The sequence below is a fragment of the Dioscorea cayenensis genome, chromosome 19, assembly GCF_009730915.1.
Source record: "Dioscorea cayenensis subsp. rotundata cultivar TDr96_F1 chromosome 19, TDr96_F1_v2_PseudoChromosome.rev07_lg8_w22 25.fasta, whole genome shotgun sequence".
Lineage (NCBI taxonomy): Eukaryota > Viridiplantae > Streptophyta > Magnoliopsida > Dioscoreales > Dioscoreaceae > Dioscorea > Dioscorea cayenensis.
In genome coordinates, this window is record NC_052489.1 from 26,474,233 (window position 1) to 26,502,085 (window position 27,853).

At 36.3% G+C, this 27,853-nt stretch overlaps 6 protein-coding genes and 1 long non-coding RNA gene across 10 annotated transcripts; 3 read left to right on the forward strand and 4 right to left on the reverse strand.

The window, feature by feature from the left end:
* Nucleotides 1–511: 511 nt before the first annotated feature.
* On the forward strand, nucleotides 512–4,284 carry LOC120283271 (S-sulfo-L-cysteine synthase (O-acetyl-L-serine-dependent), chloroplastic-like). Of its 4 annotated transcripts, none has more exons than XM_039289909.1 (10): nucleotides 512–737; nucleotides 1,116–1,225; nucleotides 1,314–1,371; nucleotides 1,459–1,722; nucleotides 1,844–1,981; nucleotides 2,367–2,418; nucleotides 2,515–2,564; nucleotides 2,799–2,858; nucleotides 3,649–3,729; nucleotides 3,864–4,284. In XM_039289909.1, exons 1-10 carry the CDS (start codon nucleotides 561–563, stop codon nucleotides 3,951–3,953), a joined length of 1,080 nt encoding a protein of 359 aa, XP_039145843.1. In that variant the 5' UTR covers nucleotides 512–560; the 3' UTR covers nucleotides 3,954–4,284. The 4 variants fall into 4 exon arrangements, with proteins under 4 accessions (XP_039145843.1, XP_039145844.1, XP_039145845.1 ...); XM_039289910.1 differs by having other exon boundaries at nucleotides 1,162–1,225; nucleotides 1,310–1,371; XM_039289912.1 differs by having other exon boundaries at nucleotides 676–737; nucleotides 1,162–1,225.
* Nucleotides 4,285–5,028: 744 nt separating this feature from the next.
* On the forward strand, nucleotides 5,029–7,897 carry LOC120283694 (cell division control protein 45 homolog). Its single transcript, XM_039290410.1, has 2 exons — nucleotides 5,029–5,168; nucleotides 5,289–7,897. The coding sequence occupies exon 2, from the start codon at nucleotides 5,385–5,387 to the stop codon at nucleotides 7,149–7,151; it is 1,767 nt and encodes a 588-aa protein (XP_039146344.1). The 5' UTR covers nucleotides 5,029–5,168; nucleotides 5,289–5,384; the 3' UTR covers nucleotides 7,152–7,897.
* A 2,473-nt stretch (nucleotides 7,898–10,370) lies between these two features.
* Nucleotides 10,371–11,891, reverse strand: LOC120250080 (transcription factor MYB60-like). The gene is made up of 3 exons (XM_039258842.1): nucleotides 11,590–11,891; nucleotides 11,373–11,502; nucleotides 10,371–11,287 (listed from the first exon to the last, which is right to left on the reverse strand). Exons 1-3 carry the CDS (start codon nucleotides 11,723–11,725, stop codon nucleotides 10,702–10,704), a joined length of 852 nt encoding a protein of 283 aa, XP_039114776.1. The 5' UTR covers nucleotides 11,726–11,891; the 3' UTR covers nucleotides 10,371–10,701.
* A 3,552-nt stretch (nucleotides 11,892–15,443) lies between these two features.
* Nucleotides 15,444–18,148, reverse strand: LOC120250361. The gene is made up of 2 exons (XR_005532998.1): nucleotides 16,139–18,148; nucleotides 15,444–15,701 (listed from the first exon to the last, which is right to left on the reverse strand). It is a non-coding gene; the product is annotated as an uncharacterized LOC120250361 (long non-coding RNA).
* Nucleotides 18,149–18,186: 38 nt separating this feature from the next.
* LOC120250360 (tRNA-uridine aminocarboxypropyltransferase 2) lies at nucleotides 18,187–19,246 on the forward strand. The gene has a single exon (XM_039259166.1). The coding sequence runs from the start codon at nucleotides 18,211–18,213 to the stop codon at nucleotides 18,994–18,996; it is 786 nt and encodes a 261-aa protein (XP_039115100.1). The 5' UTR covers nucleotides 18,187–18,210; the 3' UTR covers nucleotides 18,997–19,246.
* Nucleotides 19,247–19,443: 197 nt separating this feature from the next.
* On the reverse strand, nucleotides 19,444–21,824 carry LOC120250626 (sm-like protein LSM5). Its single transcript, XM_039259450.1, has 4 exons — nucleotides 21,713–21,824; nucleotides 21,442–21,565; nucleotides 19,959–20,031; nucleotides 19,444–19,670 (listed from the first exon to the last, which is right to left on the reverse strand). Exons 1-4 carry the CDS (start codon nucleotides 21,744–21,746, stop codon nucleotides 19,638–19,640), a joined length of 264 nt encoding a protein of 87 aa, XP_039115384.1. The 5' UTR covers nucleotides 21,747–21,824; the 3' UTR covers nucleotides 19,444–19,637.
* A 700-nt stretch (nucleotides 21,825–22,524) lies between these two features.
* LOC120250625 (FACT complex subunit SPT16-like) lies at nucleotides 22,525–27,789 on the reverse strand. Its single transcript, XM_039259449.1, has 2 exons — nucleotides 27,598–27,789; nucleotides 22,525–26,005 (listed from the first exon to the last, which is right to left on the reverse strand). Exon 2 carries the CDS (start codon nucleotides 25,998–26,000, stop codon nucleotides 22,824–22,826), a length of 3,177 nt encoding a protein of 1,058 aa, XP_039115383.1. The 5' UTR covers nucleotides 26,001–26,005; nucleotides 27,598–27,789; the 3' UTR covers nucleotides 22,525–22,823.
* Nucleotides 27,790–27,853: the final 64 nt, after the last annotated feature.

Here is a 27,853-nt window from a genome sequence, read left to right on the forward strand (position 1 = left end):
CCCCAGATAGTTGACTTTGCCGGTCCAGCTTGTTATCGATTCCCTTTGTTTTTTGATTGTGTTTTTCTCTCTGTTCTGTTAGCTGTTTACCTCATCATTGGTGAGGATGTCAGCCTTTTTTTATTTTCTTATTGTTCGTTGTCTCTTCTTCATTGTATTTCTTTGTACTTTTCTTTTTTTTAGTAAATTTGTAGTTTATCCATTTTATTAAAAAAAATAGTAAAAAGATAAAATCTTGTTTAAAATCATTATTAAAAAAAAACCAATGATACCCTGAAAATAATCAGTTTACCGTCATCCATCAAATTAAGGTGAGGCTTAGTTTTGATCTCTTTATTTAAAATTATTTTTAAATTTTTATAATTGTTTTGATTTTTTTTTAATTTCAAACTTGGTCTGAAATTTAGATTAGCATCTTTGACCAATGGTTCTTTGACCAGGTTAAGTGTAGCCAGCCCAATTGATTCCAATTCAGACTCGTTGGCAAACCTAATCCATAAACCCCCGCCAATTCAATTGGGATATCCGGATATCCTCCAAAACCCTCACCTTTGCTGCCAATGGCGCTGCTGGCTTCCCTCGTTCCCAGCAATCTCCTAATCTCTCGCCCTCGCGCGCTCTTCGTCCCCTCCCTCCGCTACTCCACATCGGTCCGCACCAAGAAATCCCTCGTTTTCACCCCCCTCCACGCCAGGAACGAGCTCGAGGCCGTCAACATCGCCGAGGACGTTACTCAGGTCTCGCTTTTTTCATGGCTTGATTGGTTGCATTCGTGTCCTGGATTGCTTTATTTTCAAGTTTGGATGCATATGCATGAATGTTATATTCCCTTTGAGGCACTATTCGACCAGTTAAAAGGGATTGTTAGCAAAATTTTACTTCTTTTTTTTTTTTTTTTCAGGCTGGTTTTGTTGGTACAAGTTTCGCATTCTTAGTTTTATTTAGCGGAGGAATGAGGTGTTGATTTTTTTTATTTATTATTGATTATTATTGTTATTATAATTTTAATACAAAGACAGAATTTTTGTCATGTAAGAACATTTCCGTGCGAGTTCATGAGATGCTGGTTTAACTGTTACTGCAAATTTTGAGTAATTTTATTTTAATTTTGTTAGTTAATTGGGAAAACACCGATGATATACCTTAACAAAGTTGTTGAAGGTTGTGTGGCTAACATTGCTGCAAAGCTTGAGTCTATGGAACCTTGTAAAAGTGTCAAAGACAGGTGAGCATCATCAGTGTTAATGGCTTTTATTTGCTATATCTATTTTTGTGTATTTCTGGTGGTAGTTCATGATTTTTCTGTTAGTCAGAATCGGATACAGCATGATATCTGAAGCGGAAGAAACAGGGGCTATTTCCCCAGGCAGGGTAAACTTTGAGTTTTGTATATTTTGACAAATGCCTGTGCATTGTTAAAATTACATACTAGACAGAAATATTTGGTTTCTCTTTCAGAGCATTTTGGTAGAACCAACTAGTGGAAATACAGGAGTTGGTATTGCTTTTGTTGCTGCAGCTAAAGGGTACAAGCTTATCGTAACCATGCCCGCTTCTATCAGTCTGGAGAGACGCATTCTTCTTCGTGCTTTGGGAGCAGAGATTGTTCTGACCGAATCAAATAAAGGAATAAAAGGAGCTGTCAACAAAGCAGAAGAGATAGTTCGCAGTACACCAAATGCTTATATGTTTCAGCAGTTTGACAATCAGGCTAATACAAAGGTAGTTGGATATGATGTTCTCCATTTCATTACTTTAATGTCTAGATTGAATATAGTTATTATATCACAATTCTGCTAAATAAAACACCTCAGTATTAGGATCTCATTTGAATAAATTACAGATCCACTTTGAAACCACAGGCCCAGAAATATGGGAGGACACAATGGGTGGTGTTGACATATTTATCGCCAGCATAGGAACAGGTGGTACTATCACAGGAACAGGGAAATATCTTAAAATGATGAATAAAGACGTCAAGGTTTGCATCTTTTCTTTTTAAAAAGTTTCCGATATTTGAATTCCGAATTTTAACTATATATGAGGACAGTATTGGAAATAGGTAGCATGTTATTGATGTATTGTTGTCAGTAGTGTTGTAAGCCAGTTGGGTGGTTGGGTTGGGGTTGGGCTTAATCCTAATATTATCACTGTGGCCGTAAAGTTAAGCCTGATGGATGTCTTATTTTGATGTGACAGTTTACTTTGAACTCATTGCACCCTTGCATAATTTGTCTCATTATTTATATCTTGGCTTTTTCTTTCAACATAATTACCATATTTTGCCCATAAATTGCTTTTCGCCCTTGTGAGTTTGAACCCTTTGTGGTGAATAATCTCTTTTTGCATGCTGATTTTGTTTTCAGGTAATTGGTGTGGAACCTGCAGAAACTAGTGTGATTTCAGGTGAAAATCCAGGTATGTGAAAGAGCTGTATTATCCCACTATTACAATCTGTATGATAAGGAAGCAACTTTTCTTGAGATGGTTTTCTCTATGCGAGTCATTGTGCAGGCTATGTACCAAGCATTTTGGATACCAAGTTACTTGATGAGGTTATAAAGGTTGGCATGCTTAGATGTTATTTTCTATTCTTATATAAATACTAAATACGACAGAAATAATTGAGGGTTGTCTTAATTATTATCTATCTATGATGCCATTTTATTTTCTTATACAGCTTTACTGGTTTGAAAGCTTCAGTACAGGCTCTCTACCTGTTAAATTTGATGCATGTGTTTATGGTTTTACTTTAAAAAAATATTTGCACTAATATTTTTTAATGGTTGGATTGTTAGATTACAACAACTGAAGCTGTTGAAGTTGCAAAAGAATTGGCACTCAAGGAGGGCTTGCTGGTAGGTTTGTCATGTGAAAAATTTTGCATCCTTTTAAAGTTAAAAATTTATTATTATTCCTGGTAGTTGAAGTTTTTAGATTGTGATGGCAACAAGTCAGATCATTACATTTGACTCTAGATGAGGCACCTGTTATAAAATGCACCCAAACCTATTTGAAAATTTAAAAAATTTAATTGTACAGAAATGTCATTTCATGTAATAGGATGCCTGATTTCTGGCCAAATGTTACACAAGTTGGGATTTAGATATAAGATAATAAGTTATATACTGTAAAATATTTGAATAAGATTTATGTTAATTTTGTTTTGCTTGTCTCCATGGGCTTATTATGCATGACACACCACACCAGCTTATATTCTATATTTTCATGAGCGAAGGTATGTGTCCACTTTTAAGTGCTCATGCACATGGTTTTCATTGAATTCATCAACTATCTTTTCCATAGCTTTTCAACACATCTATTAACAAGTAAACAAGCCTGTTTAATCTCTGCTACCTTGGTTCATCTCTTACAGTTACATAAGCATTTTATTTTCTCCTTTGTTTTTATGAAATATGTACAAGGCATTTTCATGTAGCCATTCCTCAAATTCTCAACCTCTGATTTGGAGGGAAGTGTTATATCAAGTCTGTTGTGGAGATGGTCTATCCCATAAGCATTTAAATGTTTTTGTTTGAATTTATTTGTCAATCTTAATAAACAAGTGCTCATTGAGTTGGGTTCCAGAAAGTTTATGAGCATATTCATTCATCTTCTGAGCCTGTAAGGTATGTTTTTGACTTCCAGGTAGGTATTTCTTCAGGAGCTGCTGCAGCTGCTGCTATTCATGTGGCTAAAAGGCCTGAAAATGCAGGAAAACTGATTGCGGTGAAATAACATTTTCTCCCATTCTCTTGGAAAATTTCTACTAAGCTGAGACTAATACAATTTGTGGATTTACTCATGACTGAGGATGCATACAAACTACAAGCTCATATATGTTTTGCTGGTGGTTATGACAGGTGATATTCCCAAGCTTTGGTGAAAGATACATATCAACTGTTCTTTTCAATTCCATACACGAGGAAGTTCGAAAACTACAAAAGAGATGATATGAAGGCCCCGGAGTAGCTGGTAGTCTTCATCTGTTGTAGCTTATCCTTATGAACTCTTGTTAGATTCCTGTAAGCTTGAAGAATTGAAGCCAAGCATGAAGTTTCTATCCGAAGAGGTTGATGGTGATGTGCTGCTGGTTCAAATACTCATCATCTCTGGTGTTGTTGATGTCATGTGTGGTCATTGTGTGTAACTTTGCCATTTGAGCAATCAATTCAGTTTTGTTCACTGTAAATGACTTTGAGGGGGTTCAAATTGACAAAGATTTGAGTTTTATCTGACATTGTGAGTGAACAATTATTATACAAGTTAAATGATGTCTAACAATCAAGCACTGTAAAATCATCAGGTAAATCATCATCTCTTCCATAACAAATTTCTTTTGAGGATTGTTGTAGAGGAGAAGCAATTGAAGCTTAACCATTCATAACATTTGCCATCTTATTATTCTTTGGTTTTCTTATATTTCATCCCTTGTCAAAAACTTTGCATGCCTTGTGTTTTATTGTTTATGTTTCTTCCTGTTACATTTTGGAGCTTATTTTTGTTCTTTTTTTTACTTGTCAGTTTAGAATTTTTATGCAACATTAAATAATTTTTCAAATTTATCTTTTAATTTAATATATTTGTATAATTTTTAATAAATCATAATCAATTAAGCATTATATCATATTATATACTCCATTTAATAAAGTTTAAATATGGGTAATTTTGAAAAGTAACAAATATTTTTTATAAAATATAGGCAACTTTAAAATAACTTTTTTTTTTATCGTATGAATTAAGGAAATGTGAGAGTATATTTTTACTTTTTTAGTTGGTCCAAATATTCAAGTCACAACACGCTTTACTGTTTATTTGAATTTTTGTTTCATATGGTGGATAAACAATGAATTATATATTTTTTATACTAATGATAATAATTACCACTATTAAAAAAATGAAAATTAATAAACATAAAATATGAGGGGGTAAATGCAAACAAAATTCAGCAGCCCATGTGATGCGTCTTTATCTATTTGTAATCTAAAGCCCGCCAAACGCGAAGCGGGAACCCTAAAAATTTCGAAAAAGAAAGTGAGACCAAATGCTACCCTTTTGGTTTTCAAATCTCAAATCTTTCTTCAACCCTGATAACTCGAATCCCTTCTCCAAATCCTTTTCTCTCTTTCATTACATTCCAATCCGCGAGTGCGAGATCGTCCAATTCGGTAAGCTTCTTTTTAATTTATTTCATTTTTTTTTTTTGTGTTAATTTTGATTTTGGAGTTTGATGCTCTTCAAATCTCGCCCAAATTTCAATGTTTTGATTCGAATTTGTTTGTTTTTAGAGAAATTTTTCATCTTGGAGCTTGATGCGCTTCAAATGTCCCTCAATGCCCAATTTTTGATCTTCCGAGAACCCTAGAAATTCCAATCGTGGAGCTATGGTGAGGGAGTGCGAAGTGGGGAAGTTCTATGCCAGAATGCGTGACGCCGTGTCGGCGGCGACTTCGTCCCCGCTGCTTATCTTCCCGTCGGCTTCCGATGCTGATTCGCTTTGCGCTCTCAAGATCATCACTCATGTTCTTTCATCCGATTCTATTCGCTACTCCGTCTATCCTGTCTCCTCGTTCCACCAGATCGCGGGCTCGAAATTCCTCTCGCCAGATCAGAGCGCCACCCTTCTTTTGATCAACTGGGGCTGTCACCGTGACATCCGGCGCCTTTTGGATCTTGTTTCTTCGGAGTCGCGGGTCTTTGTGGTCGATAGCCATCGCCCGATCCATCTTCACAACCTCAGTGAGCAGAATGATCGGGTTATTGTTCTTCATACTCCAGAGGATGAGGACCAGCCTACTCTGGACCTTTCGGAAGACATTGATGTGCTGACCCTGGCTAATGCCTCTGATCTTAACAGTGATGATGAGCTTGATGACAGTCCTGACAGTGATGAAGATAGTGAGAGTGAGGATGAGGGGGTATCCAGAAAAAGGCGAAGGGTCTCCGAGGAGTCAGAGTCTGATCCAGTTAAGCTCTTTCGGAAGCTTAAATCAAAGTATTATAAGATGGGCACATTTCATGGAAGGCCTTCTGGTTGTTTGATGTTTGAGCTGGCTCATTCGCTTAGGAAGAACACTAATGAGTTGCTATGGTTGGCTTGTGTTTCCCTGACGGATCAGTTTGTGCACGAGAGGATAACGGACCTGAGGTATGAAACTGCAGCTTTTGATCTCCAGCAGCAGATAAACAGCTCAGGGAATTCGGGCTCAATCACATCTGTCACACTTAAGGATGGCACAAAAATTCAGACACCAGAAAGTTCTAGGATTGCATTTGAGGATGAACCCCGGCTGATGCTTTTGAGGGAGTGGAATTTGTTTGACTCAATGCTCTGTTCTTCTTATATTGCTACAAAGTTGAAAACTTGGAGTGATAATGGCTTGAAGAAGTTAATGCTTCTTCTTGCGAGGATGGGTTTTCCTCTTGTTGAGTGCCAGAAGAAGTTTCAGTATATGAGCATGGAAGTGAAGCAGAGACTGAAGGGTGAGTTAATCAGGTTTTTACCTGAGTATGGGCTGACAGATCTCTATTACCGGAGCTTTTTGAGAATACATGGATATAGTTCAAAGGTTTCTGCTGCTGATGTAGTCTATGGGGTCACTGCCTTGCTTGAATCTTTCATAGAATGTAAAGAGTCATCCTCTGCTGAACAATTTTGGCTTGCTTACTCAGCTTTATCGTTGAACAATCTCAATCAGCTTAAGAAAGGAATGCAGAATGCCATTGAGATTCAGAGAGCTATTCTTAGGCAAGGTAGCTTAGCGGTAACCAAAACTGGATTCATTAGGAGTGGCAGAAAATTCCGTTGGGTGAAGCTTGAAGATCCAGTGGACACTAAGTGCTTAGGTTATCCTCAGGCTCTTACCAAGTTCTGTTTCTTTCTAATGGATGCATTAAAAGAGAGAGGTGCAAAAATGAAGCCTCTAATATGTGCTTGCATGGGTAAAGAAGTTGGCAAAGTTCTTGTTGTTGGTGTATGTGGTAAACCACGAGTTGGGGCCATCCAAGGTAACTCATTTGGCATTGCTTTTAGAGTTACTGCTGAGGAAATTGGTGCCGAGTATTTTCATGAATTGTTTGAGTCTTCTTGGATTGTTTTAGATACAGCTGATGTCAGTTCATTTATGATCAGATTAACTGAGAAGCTTTGACACGCTTCAAATACTACTTGTAAGCAGTTCATCAGTATTTGAAATTTGCTCACTTGCATAAGGAAACTGACTCCGTCAGTATTTGTAATTTGCTTACTTGCACGAGGAAACTGACTCCATTAGTGTTTGAAATTCGCTCGCTTCAGGGGCTCATTCTCACAGGCATTAAGAATGAAGCATTGGTGCTCATGCTAACATAGTTTGCTAAAACTAACTTCAGGACTTATGGCAGCTCAGACAAAGTGCAAGAAAAGAGAAAGGGAATTTGAAGAAATAAGAGTGCTTGTCACATAAATATGGTTCCTCTCAGTACTTTATGTAGTGTCAGGCTGTCAGCTTCTCCGGTTCATGCATACAGGTTCTTCAGGCAACGCTTCTATTTGTTCTCTTATGTTGTCCATCATTCTATGATTTATTGAATCATGGAAGAATTTGGTTTTTCAGAGTCTCAAGCATTTAGTTCTTGCTCATTTTATTGAAATTCCCTTTTAATCCTGTATTCTTGTTGGCATTTAATCTTACACTCATTTGAGAACATTTATCTTCTTCTTTTCCTGATTCTGGTTTTCTTCTTTTATTGGTTTTGCATTGTGTAGAAGGCCTAGTAAGTGCCCCACAAATGTCTGTTATTGGTCAGAGCAAATGATGCTGGATCAATGTCTACAGGCTATTTCTTTTTTCTCTTTTTGTTAACACTCCAACTGCTTAATACCATACATTGATCATTGTCTTCAAACTTGACACTGATTGGCATTTGTGACTATGTTGTTATTCATGTTTATGCTCAGCTCTCACTTTTTATATTCAAGCTGTTTCTTTCAATAAACTTATTATATTATTTTTTGAAAGTATCCATGTATTCTCTTTGATTTTGTGCTTGTAATTTTATGCTTTAATAGTTCTGCTCATGTTTTCAATCAGGTGAAATGCGAAGCTGTTCTACTACTAGTATGATAATGAAAATCTAGTTGTTGAGAATACTATTTATTGTCTGATACACTCTGTTTCATTGACTTGGTCTTATGTAGGATATCTGCCCTGCATTTTAGATGTCAAGCTGATTGATAAGGTTAAGGTTAGCATGATTTTCTGTCATTTGTAATTTTTGGATAACTGTAAATTGTAACAACATGCTCTTTTGGGCAACAACATTTGTGCATGGCTATTATTCACGCCAATTATCACTCAAAAAGACAACTATCTTCAAGTGCATTATTATCATACATGTGACTATGTGAGACACTTCCATGAGATCTTTCTTGTATATTCCCCCCTAACTTCCTCGGAGGTTCTACGGGTAAAACATCAGATGAACATGAAAATCACAGTGCCTTGGAATGTTTGTTGATATGAAAGCTAACTTGATATGATACCCATAATGGCAGTGCTAATCCTTCAAATAACTTCACATGTGCACCGAATGAACTAGGTTGCATTGTGTCAGGTCATGCATTCTTGACTCTTCATCTAAATATGTATCAGCTGCAAGTTATAACATTTTCACTGGCTGATTCCATTGAGTAATGTCAGGTTTTAATATGGTCATGGCCTCATCGGAATAGGATGTTTGCAGTTCTAGCTTAAATTTGCTTTAAAATTTTTCTGTTAGTTATGGAATGTATATAGGATTCAAAATTTTATTTACTAAATAAATGATTAAATTGAAGTCCTTATTCATGAATCAGGATTAGACTGCTGCAATAATAACTAAAACTGTCTTCATTAGAAGTGGCAGAGAAATCCACAGGGTAAGCTAAGAGCCTGACAAATGCTTTTAACTTTTTAATTGCAAAAAAAATGAAGCTTGTTATATAGTTTGTTGGCTAAGTGCCTGATGAAGGTCTCATTGCAGGTGTCTGGTAAGCCATAGTTTGGAACCAGTCAAGTCTTCAAGGTAATTCTTTGGCATTGCTCTTTAGAAGTTACTGAAGTGATTTGTACCCAAGTATTTTCATGATTTGTAATAACTTACTGACGCTTGATAGTTACTGCATATTTTTTCAGAAGAATTAATGATATTGGGTTTGTATCAGTAATTTTTTATTAATAAAGAATAATGTAGCAGCTACCAGCAAATGTTGCTCAGTTCAATGTAACACCCTCATATATCAAGTTCAAAACTTTAAAACTAGATTCTTGCATATGATAGGCATGTCACCCTTCATGAATCTATGTAATCTCCATCCTTTGTCGAGGAAAGTAATTTGTCACCTCAAAAATCATTAGTTTTTGAAAATTAAAGCTTGTATCTGGTTTTCCTTGAATCCTTGTGTTGATTTACATCACTTTGGATTTCATTTTACTTATGAGAGATAGTATCTTTTCTTGAATTTATAACTGCTGTCGAGCATAGTTAGTCTCATATAACTGCCATTAAGACACTCAATTAATGCAATGGATAAATGAAGCATTCAAGGTTCTGAAGAGCAATGCCAAGATTTTTCTTGATTTCTGTGTTTGATTTGCACTGAATAATCAGTGAATGTTTTGATTTGATATCATGGATTGTTTTCTTAGATAAATTACTAAAATAATAATAATAATAATAATAATAATAATAATAATAATAATGAAGATTCATTCTTGTTAGGGGGACACTTTGCAACATAATTGAAGACTTGAATAGAGATCTAAGTAAACTGGAACAGGGTAGTTATTTGTTTGTTTGAACACTGCTTTTATTTAAGTTCACATGCATATTTGAGGCACACAAACATAAATGCACTACTGGGATTGCATTGAAAGTTGAAACCACGTCACTTTTAAGTTATCTATCTATGACTTCTTGTCAGAATTGAACTGAACTGAACTGAATTTTTTGCTATGAATAGATAAGGTTAGTCATAAAATGAATCAAAATTGAATATTATTCAAATGAACTGAAAGGGGGCATATTTCACCTCAACCATAAAATAATATATATTTTGTAATAACATGTTAACATTTTATTTGTTCATATTCATTGTGACTGGCTGCCACGGCCAGACATAAATGGTGCTTTTACTGCTGGTTTTTATTGTGTTCTTCTCATTCATTGTGCCAGGAATGCTGCATGTGTACCTTTACATCTGGTGACAAATCATAGATTGAAATGACTTGGCACTCACCAAGAAACTATTTTCATCAACAACATGGAAATGAAAAACACACAAGTATATACATGGGTCATCCATTAGAAGAGCTGCGTCATAAACAAAACCAACAAGCATGGATCCACTGTCAAGAAGAAAGGTACAAAAGTAACATCACAAATTACAGAGTTATATTATATTCTTACTAGTTGCCACCATTTTCTTGATATAACAAGAAAAACACTGGTGTCTTTTTACCCTAAGTTGAAGAGACTCGGCAAAAGAACTCAGAATAAAGTTATTTATTACTGAGTGATTACTAAAGCCACAAACACACATAACACTTATTATTAAACTTGCAAACAAATTCCCACACCTTAATCTCTTTAAACTTGCAAACAAATTCCCACACCTTAATCTCTTTATTACCACCCTTAGATGAATTCTTAAGTAACAACAGCAACAGTAAAGCTGGTACACTAGAAGAGTGGTGCTGCATCTGCAGGCACACCACTCTCATCCAGGAGCCACTTTTCCAGCATGAACAGTGGAGGGTTCTGGTTGTCCACTGTGCATTGAGACTTCTCCCATGCACCAATGCAACCTCCATTGTTATTATTGTTATTATTATCATTGTTAATATTGTTATTATTACTGCTGCTACTGCTACCATTCCCCAAAGGGATCAGTGATTCAAGTTCTTCATTTGAAAGTACTGGTGGAGCAAAAGATGATGACGATGCTTTGTAGCTATCACTCGTGATGATGCTTTGAACTTCATCTTCTTGTGTTATTTTGGACTTCATCACCCATCCTTGCAAAAGCCTTGATATGTTCTCTGTGCTTGATGCATAGGCGGAAGGGATTTGGTGATGCCTGGGATTTTGATATCCACCGGATAGAAGTTCATGGCTTGTTGTAGAACTAGAACCAGATGATGTGGAATTCATGTAACAATCCACTGATGCCTGGAACCTCCTCAACTTTTTCTTCAGGTGTGTGTTCCAGTAATTTTTTATGTCATTATCTGTTCTTTGTGGAAGATAAGAAGCTATGGCTGCCCATCTTCACCAAACAAACAGAACATATTAAGCAATTATGTACGAGTCTAAACCTCAAAGCGCCATCATATTCATTGATAAATAATTACCTATTGCCTAGCAAAGATTGGAGATGCACAATTATGGCTTCTTCAGTATAAGTGAAGTTGCCCCGCTTTATCCCCGGTCTGAGGTAGTTTGTCCATCTTAGTCTACAACTCTTGCTGCACCGCATTAGACCTGAAACAAGAAACCAGTAGGAAAATTGTTGTATGATAGCAGTTGAGGGGATGAACTTAATTAAACTCAAGTTTAATTATTACTCACCAGTGTTGATAGGAACTAATCTCCAGTTCCCAGGGCCATGTTGTTGGATGTATGATACTAGGATGATGTCTTCTTCTGGTGTCCAAGGACCTTTTTTTATCCCAACCTTATCACAGCATGGAGGTCTCCCCATCATAGCACACCAGCTTCTCTCTTTTTCTCTACCTTTCTTCTTGTCTCCCTTATACTAGTGTCTCATCAACATGTGAGTGCTATGTATATATAGATATATATACATACAACTTGAAGAAAGCTTCTCTTTTTCTTTTGATACTCACATGATTCAGTGAAACATGCAACAAAAGTTGAAACTTGAGTTTTGTCATGTTACATTCGTATGTAAATACATATGTAATAATTATATAAGTATATCTGCATTTGATTATTAAGGGAAAATAATTAATGATGATCTTGTTCATGACAAAGTTTGGTAGATCTCTTTTTGTACGCATGTATGTATGTACTTATGCCTGTGCCTGTATTATACAAGTACATCTCTTTCATTGATTGCTAATGTTTGTGCCCAACTTGGGCTTGTAGGCCATGCATGGAGGTTCCCGTAGACACGTGAAAGTCTTCTCAGTGTATCATTAGGTAATAGTTTATTTTTTCTTGTTTTGAGGAATTATATTTTTAGTACCTTTTTTGAATGAAAATATCTGAGTTTTTAATCTTATTGAGTCCAAATGTTTTTCTCTCCACTTATTCTTTGATAAAACTTTCTAACATTATCTGGGGCATGAGGTTTATAGAGTATTAGAATATATATGTTATTAGTTTGTTATAACTTATAACTCATCTTTGCATTTTATTTTGTATTTCACTAATGTGAGAATAATATATTTATGATTGCTTAAATTTGTTATATATCTCCGTTTTTATTTTGATCTTTGATTATTATATATGATGTTTCTCCTTGTCTGCACTGCATCACATATGTTAGTGGTTGATAAGTGAAAAAAAACTAAAACATGAGAAAAACTTCAAGCAATATAAAATATTGTCAGTAGATATTTATTTTGTGCTATTAAATATTAGCTGTTCAAATTTATTGAAGTGGAACAAAAAAATATTAATGTTATAATGGGTATTGCAGCTAGTAAATGCATATGTTACTATTAATCACAATTCTTGGGATGTTACAGACCTCATTATATTTAATTTTGGGTATTACAACTACCGCAGGGACCAGTTGTATTTAGCATCAAAATATTGTACCCTATTGTGATTGTCTCATTTGCCAATGCCTATTATCTGTTTACATTAGTTACATTGATATATATATAGCATTGTTTTTATAACGTATTATTTTGTTTTAATTAGCACCGGTTGATTTTAACAGCTTGGTTCTTTCATCCTACATTGTTTCTAATGTCAATTAAAATTTTATTATTCGAATATTTTAGTCCAAATATATATTTGACAATACAGATGAGTCATTCAAACATATGTTTTTTATTATTTTACTTTAACCATGCATTAAGTGGGAGTCACATCCTCGATTTTTCTCACATAAAAATCAAATATTTTAACACTTATTTACTGTAGTGGTTTTTGATTTATATTATTCATGCAAGTAATATTGTTGATTTGGAGATTAAATAAGTAGTGATGATTTAAATTTTGTTTTTAAAGATGGAATTCGGTAGAACTTTTTATATAAAACAAATTGAAATTTGATTTAATGATACCAATTAGAATAAATTATTTATAATAAGATTCAATTTTTTAAAGAAACAATTGTTCTAATTAGTTTGGTTTTTAAAAAATTATTGTTATTTTCTAAGGATTTCTCTACATGTACCAGGTAAAAACTACTTTCTCCTTTGGAAATTAATCTCGTTCTTTTATTTTTATTTTTATTTTTTATAATGTTTTATATATATATTTTTACTTTGGCTTAATAGGGTCTGTGTGGGTAATTCGAACGTCTTCAGAGTTAATTTTTTTATACAAGATTTAAATTCTCATTATTATTTTTTTTAATCTATCAAAAGACCATGAAATGGTGCTGTTAATCACCTTATTCCTGCCTTTAGCTAATACAACTCTTATTTTGTACAACTGAAAATAAGTTCCAAGTCCTTGCATTTTTTCAACGGTTCATAATGGATATCACCCAACAATGTTTGGATTGCTTGTACTTTATTTTTTTATTGAAAAATGGCAAACTATTGATCATATTATTCCTCTTCATCCTTTTAATGCTTATAATCTTTGCATAAAATCACATGCAAAAGTTAAAAGCAATATATATCAATAATTAATAATCAACTGATATGGAATCACCATCTATCTTGTTTTTTTACAGTTAATTATATATATATATATATATATATATATATATTTTAAAGATATCGACTTGTAAAAAACTATATAATAATTTGATTTAATTTTGCATTATAAGGCATATGTTCAGGCTAAAATACTTCAGCAAAAAGTACATGGAACTGTCATATATTTATATAATTTACTTAATCTTCAATGAATATATATATATATATATATATAACAAAATAACTAGGAAACAAAGGTGATTTTTTTTTTTTTCAAAATTTTAAATTTTTTAGTTTTTTTGTAAAATTAATATATCTATTCTTTTATTGAAATTTTGTAAATTTATTTGTAAGTTAATATTAGTGTAATCTAATGGTAAAACATAGAAGTTTTACAAGTGTCCGAGGTGTTCAAATCCTATCTATTGATAAATTTTGTAAATAAAATATCTTATTTATTATAAAAAAAAAATCTGTTGAAAAGGTTATTGATTTCTCAAATATATATAACATAACATATTAGAATTGACTATGTATTAGTTGATTTTAAGTTGTGATTTTAAATGTAAATTTCTAATGAAAAAAATCCTCGGGATTAGGAACAAGGAGTAAACATTTAAAGATATATTATATACAAACCCTCTTTCCAAAAACAGTAAAAAAATATATACACACACACCGACACACGGTAATTAAAAAAAAAAAAATCAGTATCCGGATCCCGAAAGTAACCGAGAGAGAAACAAAGAGTTTGTACGGAATTAATTTATTTCCATTCATGTCCTTCCTTGATAAGGTAGGTGTACGCCCGCACCAAATCACGTGCTAAAGCGTGTCCGCATTCAAAACCATACACGTGGCCACTTCAATTAATGTGGTACCCTTTTCATTTCCCCTTTTTTGATTTAATTCACTTATTATATATTCTTAATTCTTTCTGTTAAAAAGAAAAAGAAAAAAAATTCTGTTAGTGTGATCACAACCGTCCAATATCAGATCTCAGAGTCAGCTTTACATGTTTAACTCTAGTTTCCAGTTGAACGCTTATAAAGTTAGATAATAGGACCAGTGAAAGGAATTGCCATTTTATTCATCTCGTGGTCGTGGGACAAACATTCATTACCTTTTTTAAGAATGCAGTATTCAATCAGTTTTAATGAGGTAAAGAATGCCATAAAAATTTTTACCTTTTATTTAGTTTTATTTTTTTTCTTGATATCATTTAAGCTTGGATTTATTATTATTATTAATAATAATAATAATGATAGATTACAGGACCACCTTGCTAGATTTGTCAAGCCATAATGGTGTTGAGCGTGGTGCATAGCACCTTGTATGAACAAGTGATTTTCACTCAAAACAAGTACAATAATAATAATAATAATTATTATTAGAAACAGATGGCCATCTTTTTTACATGTACTCCCACAATACTTTCTTAAGTTCATTGTACTCAAGCTTAAATTTCAAACAAGCACATCAAATGTAATTTTTTCCTAGCAATATGATTCCAGGCTTAAGAGATCAAATTATGCACTGAAGAAAACACACCATGAATCATAAGATTCATAACAAAGATCAGAAAAGAAACCCAAGGTATAATAACAAATTAAAATCATAAAACATTCACTGGGAGAGATTCCCCCAAACGGCAATACAAAGTAAATGTGAAATCTATGCCATTCACAACCTAGGTGTTCCTTTTCTCATATTAATGTTCTTATCTAGATCTAGCATGCTCCACCAACACTCCTTGGGACACTGGCCTTTCTTCTCCATCCTGTGTCCTGAATTCTTGAGGCCATTCTTACATGTTACATGCCATTAAGGCTTGATCTGCACAATAACATCCAAACATTGAAGTCTTGGCTGCACATAAAATATATAAAGACGAAGAAAAAGCAGCCACAAGAATAACAACAGCATGTTAAGTTTTTTGTTTTAAGAAATTTGTTGTCATAGAAATTAGATAATGACAATTACCACAGCATGTGATCATCCATTAAGTTGATGAGCATTCTGCAGGATGTTTTGTGATTCACATGACAAATGGACACATAAAATACTATGATTTAGAGCTTGCCAACATGATCATCAAATTCCATTCTCTTAAAAATCACAAGGTAGGAGAGATTGTGTCCAGCATCAATATTGTATCATGAAAGAGAAATAAAACAGTATCACCAATGTGAAAGGCACACTTGGAGTGGACTGACCATCCAGGTGGACCAATTGTCTGAAGCCATGAAGGGAATGAAGATTGTGAAGCTCACCTCAGCAAGCCTCTGACTTGAACACACATAGTAAGCACCATCAACCATATCTCACTTACGAACTCATCTGCAGCCACTGAAAAGCCTGATATCATTCATTGAACCAAATGGGCATGATTGTTGTAAATGTAGAAATTTTCAATGCAGTCCACCTGGTATAAATCCACAAGGAACCTGCAAAGATAATAGATATATAGATAGCTTTTCTCCAATTTCATAGAAACACAATTAACTGTAATGACTATAAGAAAGGCAATACACAACTGAGAGCCAAAATATTTCTTTGAATTCTTTCTATGGAGAAAAAGCATTATACAAAAAAAAAAGGAGAAAAAAAAAGACCTGACGACATAACTGAGACTGATATGCCAAAGACGAAACATAGTAATCAATGAACACAAAATGACATTCCCTAAAGCAAAATTTCTCCGATAAGAGTTAAAGCCAGGGAGCAAAGCTGACTATTGCAAAACATCAAAGCATACATCAGATAATCAAATGCAATGAGATAATGAGAAACAGAAAGTTGATCAGATGTGCATGAACTGACACCTGGTGATAGGTGAGGGAACTGGAAATCCTAGATGGTTCTTAGGTTGCAGATTTCTTCTAAATTTTCTTTTCCTCATCAATTCACCAAGAAAAACTATATGATCTCATTGTGTAACTATATGTAAAAATACTTGCGAAAAAAAAAGCCGAAGACAGTTATCACCCGCACATAGTGCCAATATTCCCGATCATAGATTGTCTTCAATTGAGGCTTTTGCTAATTTGAAATTTACATTAAGCAAGAATCGACAAGAACAATATCACAAACAATGAAAGGCAAACTGGCAAAGTCATTTCCAACAATACAAGTTGTGCCTGATTACAACTTCATAACTGTTTGCAAGATGAAGGCTCCAAATGTCTTATCAAGCAGAGTACCTCCCACATAACACAAGAATCTAACCTACAATCCAATGACACTCCAATAAACATATGAACTAATTTTGGTCTAGCCTTGGATTGCCATATGCAAGAATTTTGCCTTACTACACAAGCATGTGCTATATTATGAATAATTTCTTCATGCATATCTTGTCAAGTGATAAGGAGACCTCCATTTAGTATGCAGGATTGCCCTTGTAATCGTTGATATTACTTCGCTCATGTTTTATACATTATATATATATAATAACTTCAAAAGGAACAGACTAATTTAAATCCTGTAGAGCTATTAATTGATGCAACCTGGAATAAGGAAATTCTCAGATTTAAATATCATGAGAAGTTTGTTAGTTTCCAAGAGCTACTCCATAGAATATAATCTTCGCAAGTTAGAAACAATATCAAATCCCACAAACATGCAATGTGCATAATGATAATGGATGATAGCTGTTTCAACTTTCACAAATCACAAGCAACAGACAAGTAAAAAAAAGAACACAATAGATACCCTCATACTCGAACAGAGACTGTAAACTGACTAATTGCAGATCCTACATGGATACCACTTGAAAGTGAGTTGAAATATTGCAGTGTGCTTAAAAAACTCTAAAGCATGTTGCACAAGATACTAGATTCACATTCACATCATACAAATTAGAGAATTGATCCTGATTGCCATAAACAAACTTTAGGTTACATGCAAAACAAAACAGATATAAAAATTTATACAAATAATAACAAGTGTGATATGGAGAACACAAATTGAGTATAATGCACTCGTTAAGATGAGTGAAAATATAGAGGCCAATTATATATTATACAAGATTTTGAGGAAAGGGAACATTGTGCACTCATTAAATGAGAGAAAATATAGATCTAACGTAGATAAATAGTTGAAGACGCATCCTTTGAAAGCATGGAAGGTAGTCTAACTAGGAATAATTTCATAATCAAGAACTCATATGCAGCCAAAATAATTAGAAAGAAGACTATGCATGAAATTGCAGATAACCACATTAAATTTTTTTTTAGAAAAGTTTATTTTCCCCCTTTGAAATATTTCCCTTTTTTTTTAAAAAAAAAAAAAACCTTATTTAAGCCATAAAGAACTCACTAAATGACCAATATTGCAGAGAACGATGGACACCAGTGATAGAGATGAAGATCCGAATGCCAATGAGCCGCCGGAGGAGGAGGACGACGAGGAGGAGAAGAAGCAAGGCCGTGAGATTTGCTTCGATGGGTGCGGCCGCCCCTGCAGTGTATGCATCTGCTCCTATCTCCCGCCTTCACCGATCCCCACCTCCACCCACATCCTCGTCCTCCACCACCCCCACGAGCTCCGCCGCAACCGCCTTGCCACCCTTCCCGCCCTCACCCGATCCCTTCTCCACCTCCATTCCCTCTCCGGCCGTCGCCTCCACCCATCCTCCTCGTCCCTCCTCACCTCCCCCTCATCCACCCCTCTCCTGCTATTCCCCTGCCCCAACTCCATTCCCCTCTCCCTCTGGGCATCGCAAAACCCACCGTCCGCCCGCCCAAACCTCAATCTCATTGTCCTCGACGGCACCTGGGCTCAGGCCAAGGAGATGGCCACTGCCAGCGGCCCATTCTTGTCGTCGATCGGCGCGATTCAGGTGTCACTGGAGGTGGACGAGGGCGTGGATGGGGAGAGCACCTTCGAGTCGGAGCTGGTGCTGAAGAAGGAGCCGTTCAAGGGGTGTGTGAGCACGATCGAGGCGGTGGCGCGGGCTCTGAGGATTTTGGAGCCGGAGGAGAAGGTCGGCGTCGAGGTCGAAGAGACGCTGCTTCGCGTCCTGAGGGCCATGGTGGGCTTTCAGAAGCGCCACTTGAAGCCCATTAAACCCAGGCCCAGGTTGACCAAGAAGGGTCATCTTCTACTTCCAAGTAACTCAATTGTTTGATTGAAATTACCATGCTGTAAAAATTTGTTACCTAAATTATTCTATAGTATTTTGATTTTTTAACTGGTCTATTTGCGGTTTTTTGGATTGAAGGTAAGGTAAACGTAAGAAAAGTGAAATTACGGAAGGAAAATAGATGTATATATATAGGGAAAATTATCTTTTAAATCTCCCTGCACAAAGATAATATTGGACAAAAAAAGAGGAGCATTTACTTTGATTTGTAAATTTTCTTTTTGAGCCATGTGTAGTGCCACATGTATTATTACATCAGCAACTAATGTAAAAAGAAAGAACTGTCAAAATATATATCAGTGCCTGTGTTTCCAAAGGCTCAATGAAATGCAAGGAAAGACAGTATGATTTTTTCTAAATTTATCACCAAAATTATAAAAGTAATAGATAAACCTTGAAATCTTTTTCTACGAAATTTGTAAGAGAGATAAATTGCAGGATAATCAAGCACAATTCACAGGATTAAATTTAAATACACCAGTGAAGTTCCTTGTTTCTAGTTTATGGCAATAAATAAACTCCTTGTATGTTCTGGATTAAGTAAATCATAGCATTTGGACACTGTTAAGTACTCAGACGCAAATCAAATCTTATAACGCATCAATAGTTGCTTGAGAGCAGTCCTGTCATTCTGGATCGGGAGAACCGCCGGGAACCAGCTGTACGGCACAGATGCATCGTTAAAAACTTAAAATGGAAAACGGGTCTAAATTCACAATAATTGACTACGAAGTTCTAATAATATGCATCCGCTTAGTTCTAGACATTTAGAAAATGCAAACCATTAACTCTATATCATCTTGATCAACCAATCTCCAGAACTACTGGTAATGATTAAAAAAATCTTGACGGGAAATGCAATGGTGTGATTCCAGTAAATAAACTCATGCATATAGATCAAAACATAAAATAGTATCCCAGCTCATTTTACAGATGTGATTGCTTACAATTGCGATGTTGTTTCCATTGAGCAGTATCTGGTCAAGCTTTGTTATCCGTCTCCCTTCAGCTGTGATTTCACTGCAATGTAAATTCATAAATAAAACTAGCTTATAAAAAATCAGTCCAAGCATATGCGAAAGCCATACTAGTAAACATTTCCAAACCAATAGATTGTCTCATAATGTGTCTCAAAAGAAGATGTGGTTACTGTTTCTATCAAAGAGAAGCATGATTAAGATTGCAACGTTAGTAAGAATTCAACAGACATTTCAACGAAATTTCAAGAAACAACTAGAAAGTTCACTCCTCAAATACCAAATACTTTGACATAAAAAAAAGGGAGCTTCAAATGCAACTTACTCTGTCAAATCTCATATCCATGGTATATAGTGTGAATAATTATATGTATATATGATGGCACTTTTGGGGTTTAGGTTTGGGTAAAGATTGTGGAACATGGACACACAAACTGCAATCTGAGAGTGTTATATAAATAATTCAAACATGTGCAAATATGAAGCAGTCAAACCTCATATCTCTGGTAAATGATGTGCAAAATTTATAAGTATATACAATGCCCTTTTAGGCCAGCAATAAATACTTGTTGCGAGATATTGGACATGTGGAGTAAAATCTTTGGAAGTAATGTAGGTGCCAGAAAAAAGAAAGAGAAACAGCACAAATTTAGCTGTCTACTTATGCAATAAGGTCTTAGGAATTCCTGCCAGGAAGTACCATAGACAAGCTCACAAGAGCATGCCTTCTTATATATTACTAAAATACACAGCTCACTTTCCCGATAAATAAACAAATAAATAAATAAAACTTGTCAAACAGGCTTAAATTTAATCAGATGATCCAGCTTATACCGACAAACAATAAGTTTCTAGCTACCCCTTCATCTCTTTTTCTTGAGATGCATGAGTCACTTCACATAATCAACAAAAACCAGCTACATTTCACTCTTTATAATATTTTTCATATAAGTCCAAAGCTTTCGTCCCTTTTTTAATCATTTGTTTTCCGATTCTGTAATAGGCTAATAGCATAAACAAAAGGTAGGAAGTCCCAGCTGAGTTATAAGATTGAAGTTTAGTGCATTCACCCGCTCCTATAGGGCTTATTTCAGTAATATGCAAAATCCTAATAGTTATGCTTCTTCTTTATCTATCCATAGGATAATTTTGGTTTGGAAGATGAGCCAAACCACCATTTATTGTACTAATTTTACTTCTACCAAACTAAATTCAAATTAAACAACCAAAATAAAATTGATTTCAAAATCAAAACTTCAAAAATAGAGAAACATAGGAGGAGATTTAAATGACAGAACAAAAACCGAACAAAAAACCCTAGCTAAGATTCACAAGCATACTATCGTCCTTTTTAAGATGATCATACATACAACAATGAAACATCATTAGAATCAAAATTGTGGATCAAGAAAGTAATGTGTTCAGATTTGTAGTCTAGGGTTTAGGGTTTTACTATTCTGTGACATCTTCAAGGACCATGTTAACGTATACGTCGAAGCCTCTTAGGGTTCCAACGAGCTCCTTGTCGCCCTTCATTATCACCCATATCTTCGATCCGATGCATCGATCTATGAGCTCTGAGAAAACACAAACAACAACAACAACAACAACAACAACAACATCATTACCAACAAGATCTTCAACACTTTGATCACAATTCAAAGCTTTGGAAGACGAAAACACTGAGAGATCGCGTGAGAGATAGAGAGAGAGAGAGAACGAACCAGAAGGGAGGAGTTGAGAAGGGTTGTGAGACATCTTCACTTCGATCCCTCGGCGTTGAGTCTTCGAATCTTGGAGCGCTTGGCTAACCCATCGGGTATGGATCTAAATATGATTGGTAAATCCGATAGCGTAACGGGTTCGGGTATGGATCCGATGTGGTTAATTAAGCCACTTTGTTTTTGCGCCGTATTGTTTATTTTTTATTTTAATTTTAAAGATATTTTTATCAATGATGCATTTTAATAATTTCAAACATCAAGTTTCTGAATCTAATTCTGAGAATTAATAGAAGGCATTATCTTATTAAATTAAAACTTTATACCTGAAAAAAGGTTCACCAAGTGGATCAAGAGACGGAAAAGAATCTAAGCATTGCAGAACAGAAATATTCTGTTACGTTGGTGCAATTTGAAGATTGATCATAAACAAGCCAGACCTTGAGAGAAAAATAATTACAGTAAAAGCAATGCACATTAAAAAGCATCATTCCAAAATTTGAGACTTCTCAACCACACAATGTCGAGAAAAAAAAAAATGCATGGAAAGCACACAAATAAACATCAGAGGAAATTCTGGTGATTTCAGCAGCCATAGACATTCAAGAATATTAGAAAGTACTAACAAAATAATACCATTCTGTGTTTTCTTCCCACGTTTCTAAACTTGTTCATCATTGCCGCTCCTCACCCATTTGACCTAGAAGAAACATATCGCTAGCCTTCACAGTGCTTTGTGGCTCAAAAACACAGTGAGACATAAACTGCATTTAATAAAAGCAATTAGAAGTGTTTCTAAAGACAATTCAAAGACATGTCAGAAAAATTTTCCATAGCTCATCAAACAAAGAAAACTTAACAAAACGAGCCAAAATTGCACATAAAACATGCTTCAAATGATAATTGAATAACAAAAGCCATCAGAAGTTAACAGGAAACAAAGACGTGGAGCATAATACACCGCAATCATTACGGTCTGATATACATGGACAAAAGAACTACAACACCCCTAGACAATACATTCACGTCATTGCATGAAGCCAGACAACTGTTTCTAATTTTGACCAGCTAACCACCTTGATGCTAACATCTGAAATACCAAGACCAAACTGAATCACCGCAACTTTGGCCTCTTACTGAAAGAGGCACCTCTTGGTTCTGGAGCACGGGACTTTCCAAAGGGTTTTGCCTTTCTCTTCCTCCTCTCCTCTTCACTGTCCGATTCATCACCCTTCTCCCTGTCAGCATTAGTGGCCTCTCTCTCCAGCTCCTCCCATGTTTTCCCTTTCTCCTCTTCTGAGTCCTGTGAATCATCTTCCTCATCTTCATCTGATTCCACCAATGACTCACTGTCATTGTCTTCATCTTCAGACTCAGATTCTGGCTCAGCATCTGAAGGCTCGTAACCTTGGTCTGACTCCACGGAGTTTTCAGAATCAGAATCACTGGCTTCCAAGTTCAAAAACTCCCACCCACCATCCTCTATGAACTTCTCAGGATCATCAGTAATAGTTTTCAGGATTGGGCGCCAGTTCAGGTTCAACCTGCTCTCGTAATATTTCAGATCAGTTGTGTCAAGCCACTCCTTGATTCCATCAAGGGATGATGATGGGATGGAATCTATGCGGAGAACATCTCTTTTGAAATCCTTGAACACAATCGCCATGTCAAAGTTCTTCTGCCCCAGGCCCACCCTCTCAAGGTTAACAATCTCAATCTCAGCCAATGTTATCACCAGAAATGGGGTCTCAATCAGCTCAACCAAACAGGTTGAAGTTGGAACGATGAAAGCTGAAGACTTGTGAGGAACTCCATGGAACCCAAGCTCCCTCAGAGGCTGATCAAACTCGAGATCAAGTCCTTTGAATTGTGGCTGACTCCAGTGATCATGCACCTTACTGACAAAGTTCTGGAAATCAGCATTTATCCTGTTCTTTCGGTCCCTTTCCCTCTGCTCTTCCTCAATCTCATCAGGATCCAGGGCTGATCTCCTTCCACCACCTAGTGTCTGCACAACATCCATCACCTCAACATAAAACTGGACATCCTTTGTCTTCTTGTTCCCCACCATAATGTGATTGTGCAAATGGAAGTGAAGAAGGGTAATCATTTCTCTTTCTGCAGGCTGGAAAAATGCGTGCTTGATGTTACCATACATGATCTCTACTCGCTCATCAGGCCTTGATGTAGAATATCGGAACCCATTAACATGCGCTTCCAAAGTACCTGTCAACTTTCTTCCACGGCCACCAAAAGCAGGCCTTATCCACAAGTCAGGCAATCTCATTGATTTCATTCTGTTGGTAGCAAGCTGCAATTTCTCCTGTGTAACCAGTGTAGCTCTCTCAGCTCTCTCTGACTCCCGGGAAGTAACTTGCCGCCGGAGGGTCTTGATCTGCTGCACAACTTCACTACTGTGTCTAGGATCTTTAGAACGGAAAGTGATCTCTTTCAAATAAATAGCACCTTGATATTTCAGAGAGTTTGCATCATGGGGAGTGAATGGAGTACCAGGCACATTAAATATTATGCGGATTGTGCACGTACGGTTGTCCTGATGGCTAGTGACACTCTTGACAGTAGCAACATGGAAGGGCACCATGCTCCCATATATTGGTAAGAGAATAGCCTCATTCTTCTGATCTACCTGTATTACAAGCTCCTTTGAATAGGGAATGTCATTGACATTCTTGTAGGCAATTAGGTCGCTGGATGCCTTCACAGGCCCCCGCCCATCCCCAGCAGCAGGTCCACCACCAGCCAGCCTTCTAGCAGTTTCCTCATTTTTCTGTCGGGCAAGCTCTGCCTGGTGTTGTCTCCGGAGTTCTTCCTTTGACATCTCCTGGAGATCAGACCTTAGAGTTGCTTTGGACAATAATGGCTCACCATTCAATTCAGGTTTCAATTTTGGTCGTTCATCTTCCTCTACATCCTCATTAAATGAATACGCAACATCCTTAATTGCCTTGGAGCACCCTTGGGTCAACACTTCAGGAGATTTCCCACCAACAACAACTGTGTCAGCTAGCAACAGCGAGAACTTATCCGTCTTCGGGTTCTTAGTCCCAGCTTGGAGATTTTGAAATCCAAGCGAGATATTGAAGATCATTCCTGCCTTGATTACCCTATCATTTTTTAAGTTCAAACTTAACCCAGATTCACGGAATTCAAGGCCAATCCCTGTTCCAGCAGTTTTGGTCAGATGAGGTAGTAGTTCTGCCGCTTCCTTCTCAATCACTGCAGTAGCAGCTTGGTAAGCAGAGCTAACTTTGTTACCAGGCTTCATAGCAGCTATGGCAGCATCATGAGCCTTGAGCAAAACCTCATATGCCTTACTCTGCTTTGCATTAGCATCAATTAGAAAAGTTCGAGCCACATTTGAGCAGTAGCTGTTGTAACGGGAGCCAATTGCACACAAGATCACACTTGTGGAGTCATAATAAAGATTATCATCAGTGCTTGAAGCACTGGGTCTCAGATCAAACTCTCCCCCACTCTGAAAGATTGGTGGATAGCATATATCGACATTCTCCGCCTTGAGCTTGACCTTCACCTTCAAAGGGTCAAGTATGACTTTTTCTGTGTCATCCATCAGAGAAGAATGTGAAACTTTATTCTCCTCGTCAATGATCTTCTCAAGTTTTGGAACAACAAAATTTTTCATCACAGATGAAGTCAAGTACGCTGCCTTCTTCACACATGTGAGCTCACTCTCATCTTTGACAGCAAAAAGTTCTGAGAAGCCATTGGTCACATCACGGAGTTGGGAACCAGATCCATTCAACTTCTCTGACCAAATTTCCAACAGCTTCCCTTCAGGTGCCTCCTTTGCAATATATCCAATGACAGCACTATCAGGTTTTGATTGAGTACGAATAGCATGTAGTATCTCCTCCATTAAGCCTGCCCCATCATCATTCTTTGCCTTCACATGTATCACAGCATCAGCACCAACAGCCTCTTTTGATGACTTTTTGAGGGTTTCGAGCAGATTTGCCTTCTTCTGACTACACAAGAAATGGATCTGCCTGTTCATGAAAACCATAATAGTCTCTGGGAACTCATACCCCAGTAACCAGATATTCAAAGCTGAGGACTTCAGATAGCGAAGATCATCTGAAGGAGGGGGGGTTGCAATGGCAATAACATCTGAACCAGCCCAAAGATCAGATTTGTGCTCCTGCCAATGACCATAGAAGGCCTTCAGACGCTTGCTGAAATTCTCAAGATCAATCCTATAAGCATTGCCAGAGGCAGATGCTTTTGCACTTCCATTCTGGTGATCTGCCATTGCAGCTGCAAAAACCAAAACTTGAAATAAGAAAACTTAATTTGCTAAATTTAGTTCCCAGCAAATAACTAAATCAATGAACTGATGTTACTGGATAACGCAGGTCCTCTATTCTCAAAACTTTATGTCATTTTACGGAAAACTAAAGAGGTTTGTGCTCTCCTTGGGAAAGCCAAACAGGCCAGGATAACAACTTAACTACACTCCTTTCATCAAAGGTTGCTGGAGATCAATTAATTTATGCATATTTATGCCAGGGTTGTAGAAACATAGTCAAGGGCTCTCAAAATAGTCTACACCATGATTCTAACAAGTCAATTTGGTAGTAATGTACAGAAAGTACATCAATTTAGTTCTTAGGTCTCCAATTCTAACACAAATCAAAGTGCTTCCTTTAAAATTGGATAGGTACAAGTTAAAGCTTCTATATACAGAGTAATGCTACCCGTACAAAGTAACTTTCCCAAAAAATAATGGCTATTGCTTCTTCCTCAAGATGTACAGGGCTGCATCACAAGGTCATCATAAGGATGACAACTCATTTTGGAAATCTAGTTGGTGAGCATAGTATAACTCATTTATAAAATTTGGCATCAATTAAAAGAGAGTATAATGCCATCATGTAAACCGACGGGTAAGAGGCCACTTTTTGGTATATCATTTCCTAACAGATATCACAAAGTAAGAGAAAGGACTTTAGCGCTGATGATAAAATATAGGTAGCATTATATTTCTGAATCAAGAATGACAATATCCAGGTAGCCATTTCTTTCAAGAAAGATAAAAATATAGGTAGAGGTTGTCAGTGCTTTCTCAATCAATAATGACAAAAGATAGAGATCAATTATTTTTTTCACTTGATGCCAAAATCAACCTTGTTACGAAGATAGTAGAGTGAGAGTTCTAACCGGGCTGAGATAACAGCTTTAAGACAAAGAATTTAAAGAGTACATAAATATTGGGTTGACTGCTCAAGGGATGGAGAGAAAAATAAGTAAACAAGTTAAAAACCAGGGCCTATTAAAGAGTGTCCCAGGGAGAACTCCAATGCCCTCATGGACAGTGAGAGGAGATATCAGAGAAGATGAGGCTGGTAATGATAAAGTTATTGAACATATTTCTAGAGCAAGACTGAGATTGGGAGAAGATGGCGCAGGCAATAATTAACAAAAACAACAACAACAACAGCAACAACAACAATACTAACAAAAACAACAACAATTATATATTGTGTATGATAACAATCATACACAATATATAACGACATTGCACGAAGCTTTGCCAGAAAACATCAAATCAGCATTGTACAAACAGCAAATGAAATCCCTAATACACCAAATTTCAACAAATTTCAGTCTCTCAACAGAACAAACAGCAACTCACGAATAGATAAACAGATGAATCGAAAAAACAACAAGTAAACAGTAAAGCGTTAAGGAGATTCCCAAAATCACTTCGTTTTTTACGCTTCTAATTTCTGAAACTAAATGATTCCATAGATTAAGAAAATGACGAAAAGGGAGATATTCTGAATCAAGTGCAGCAAAGGACGAAGCGAACAATAGCGAATCAAAAATATATAAGAGGAAAAGCGTACCAGCGCCGGAGAGGGAGAGGGAGAGGGAGAGGGAGCGGAAGAGGGGAAGAAAAGCAGCCCCAGGGCTGCTAGATCAGCAGCGGAGGAGAAGCTCTGCACGCCTTCGCCAGGAGAGCACCGATCGAAGTAGTGCCTTTGGAGGAGGATGGCGAGCGAGGAGATCGGCGGGAGAGAAGAAGTAGGGCTAGAGAAATCAAGAAGACTCTTTTGGGATCGAGGTTTTATCCCTTTATATATAGTTTAATGATCTCGTGGT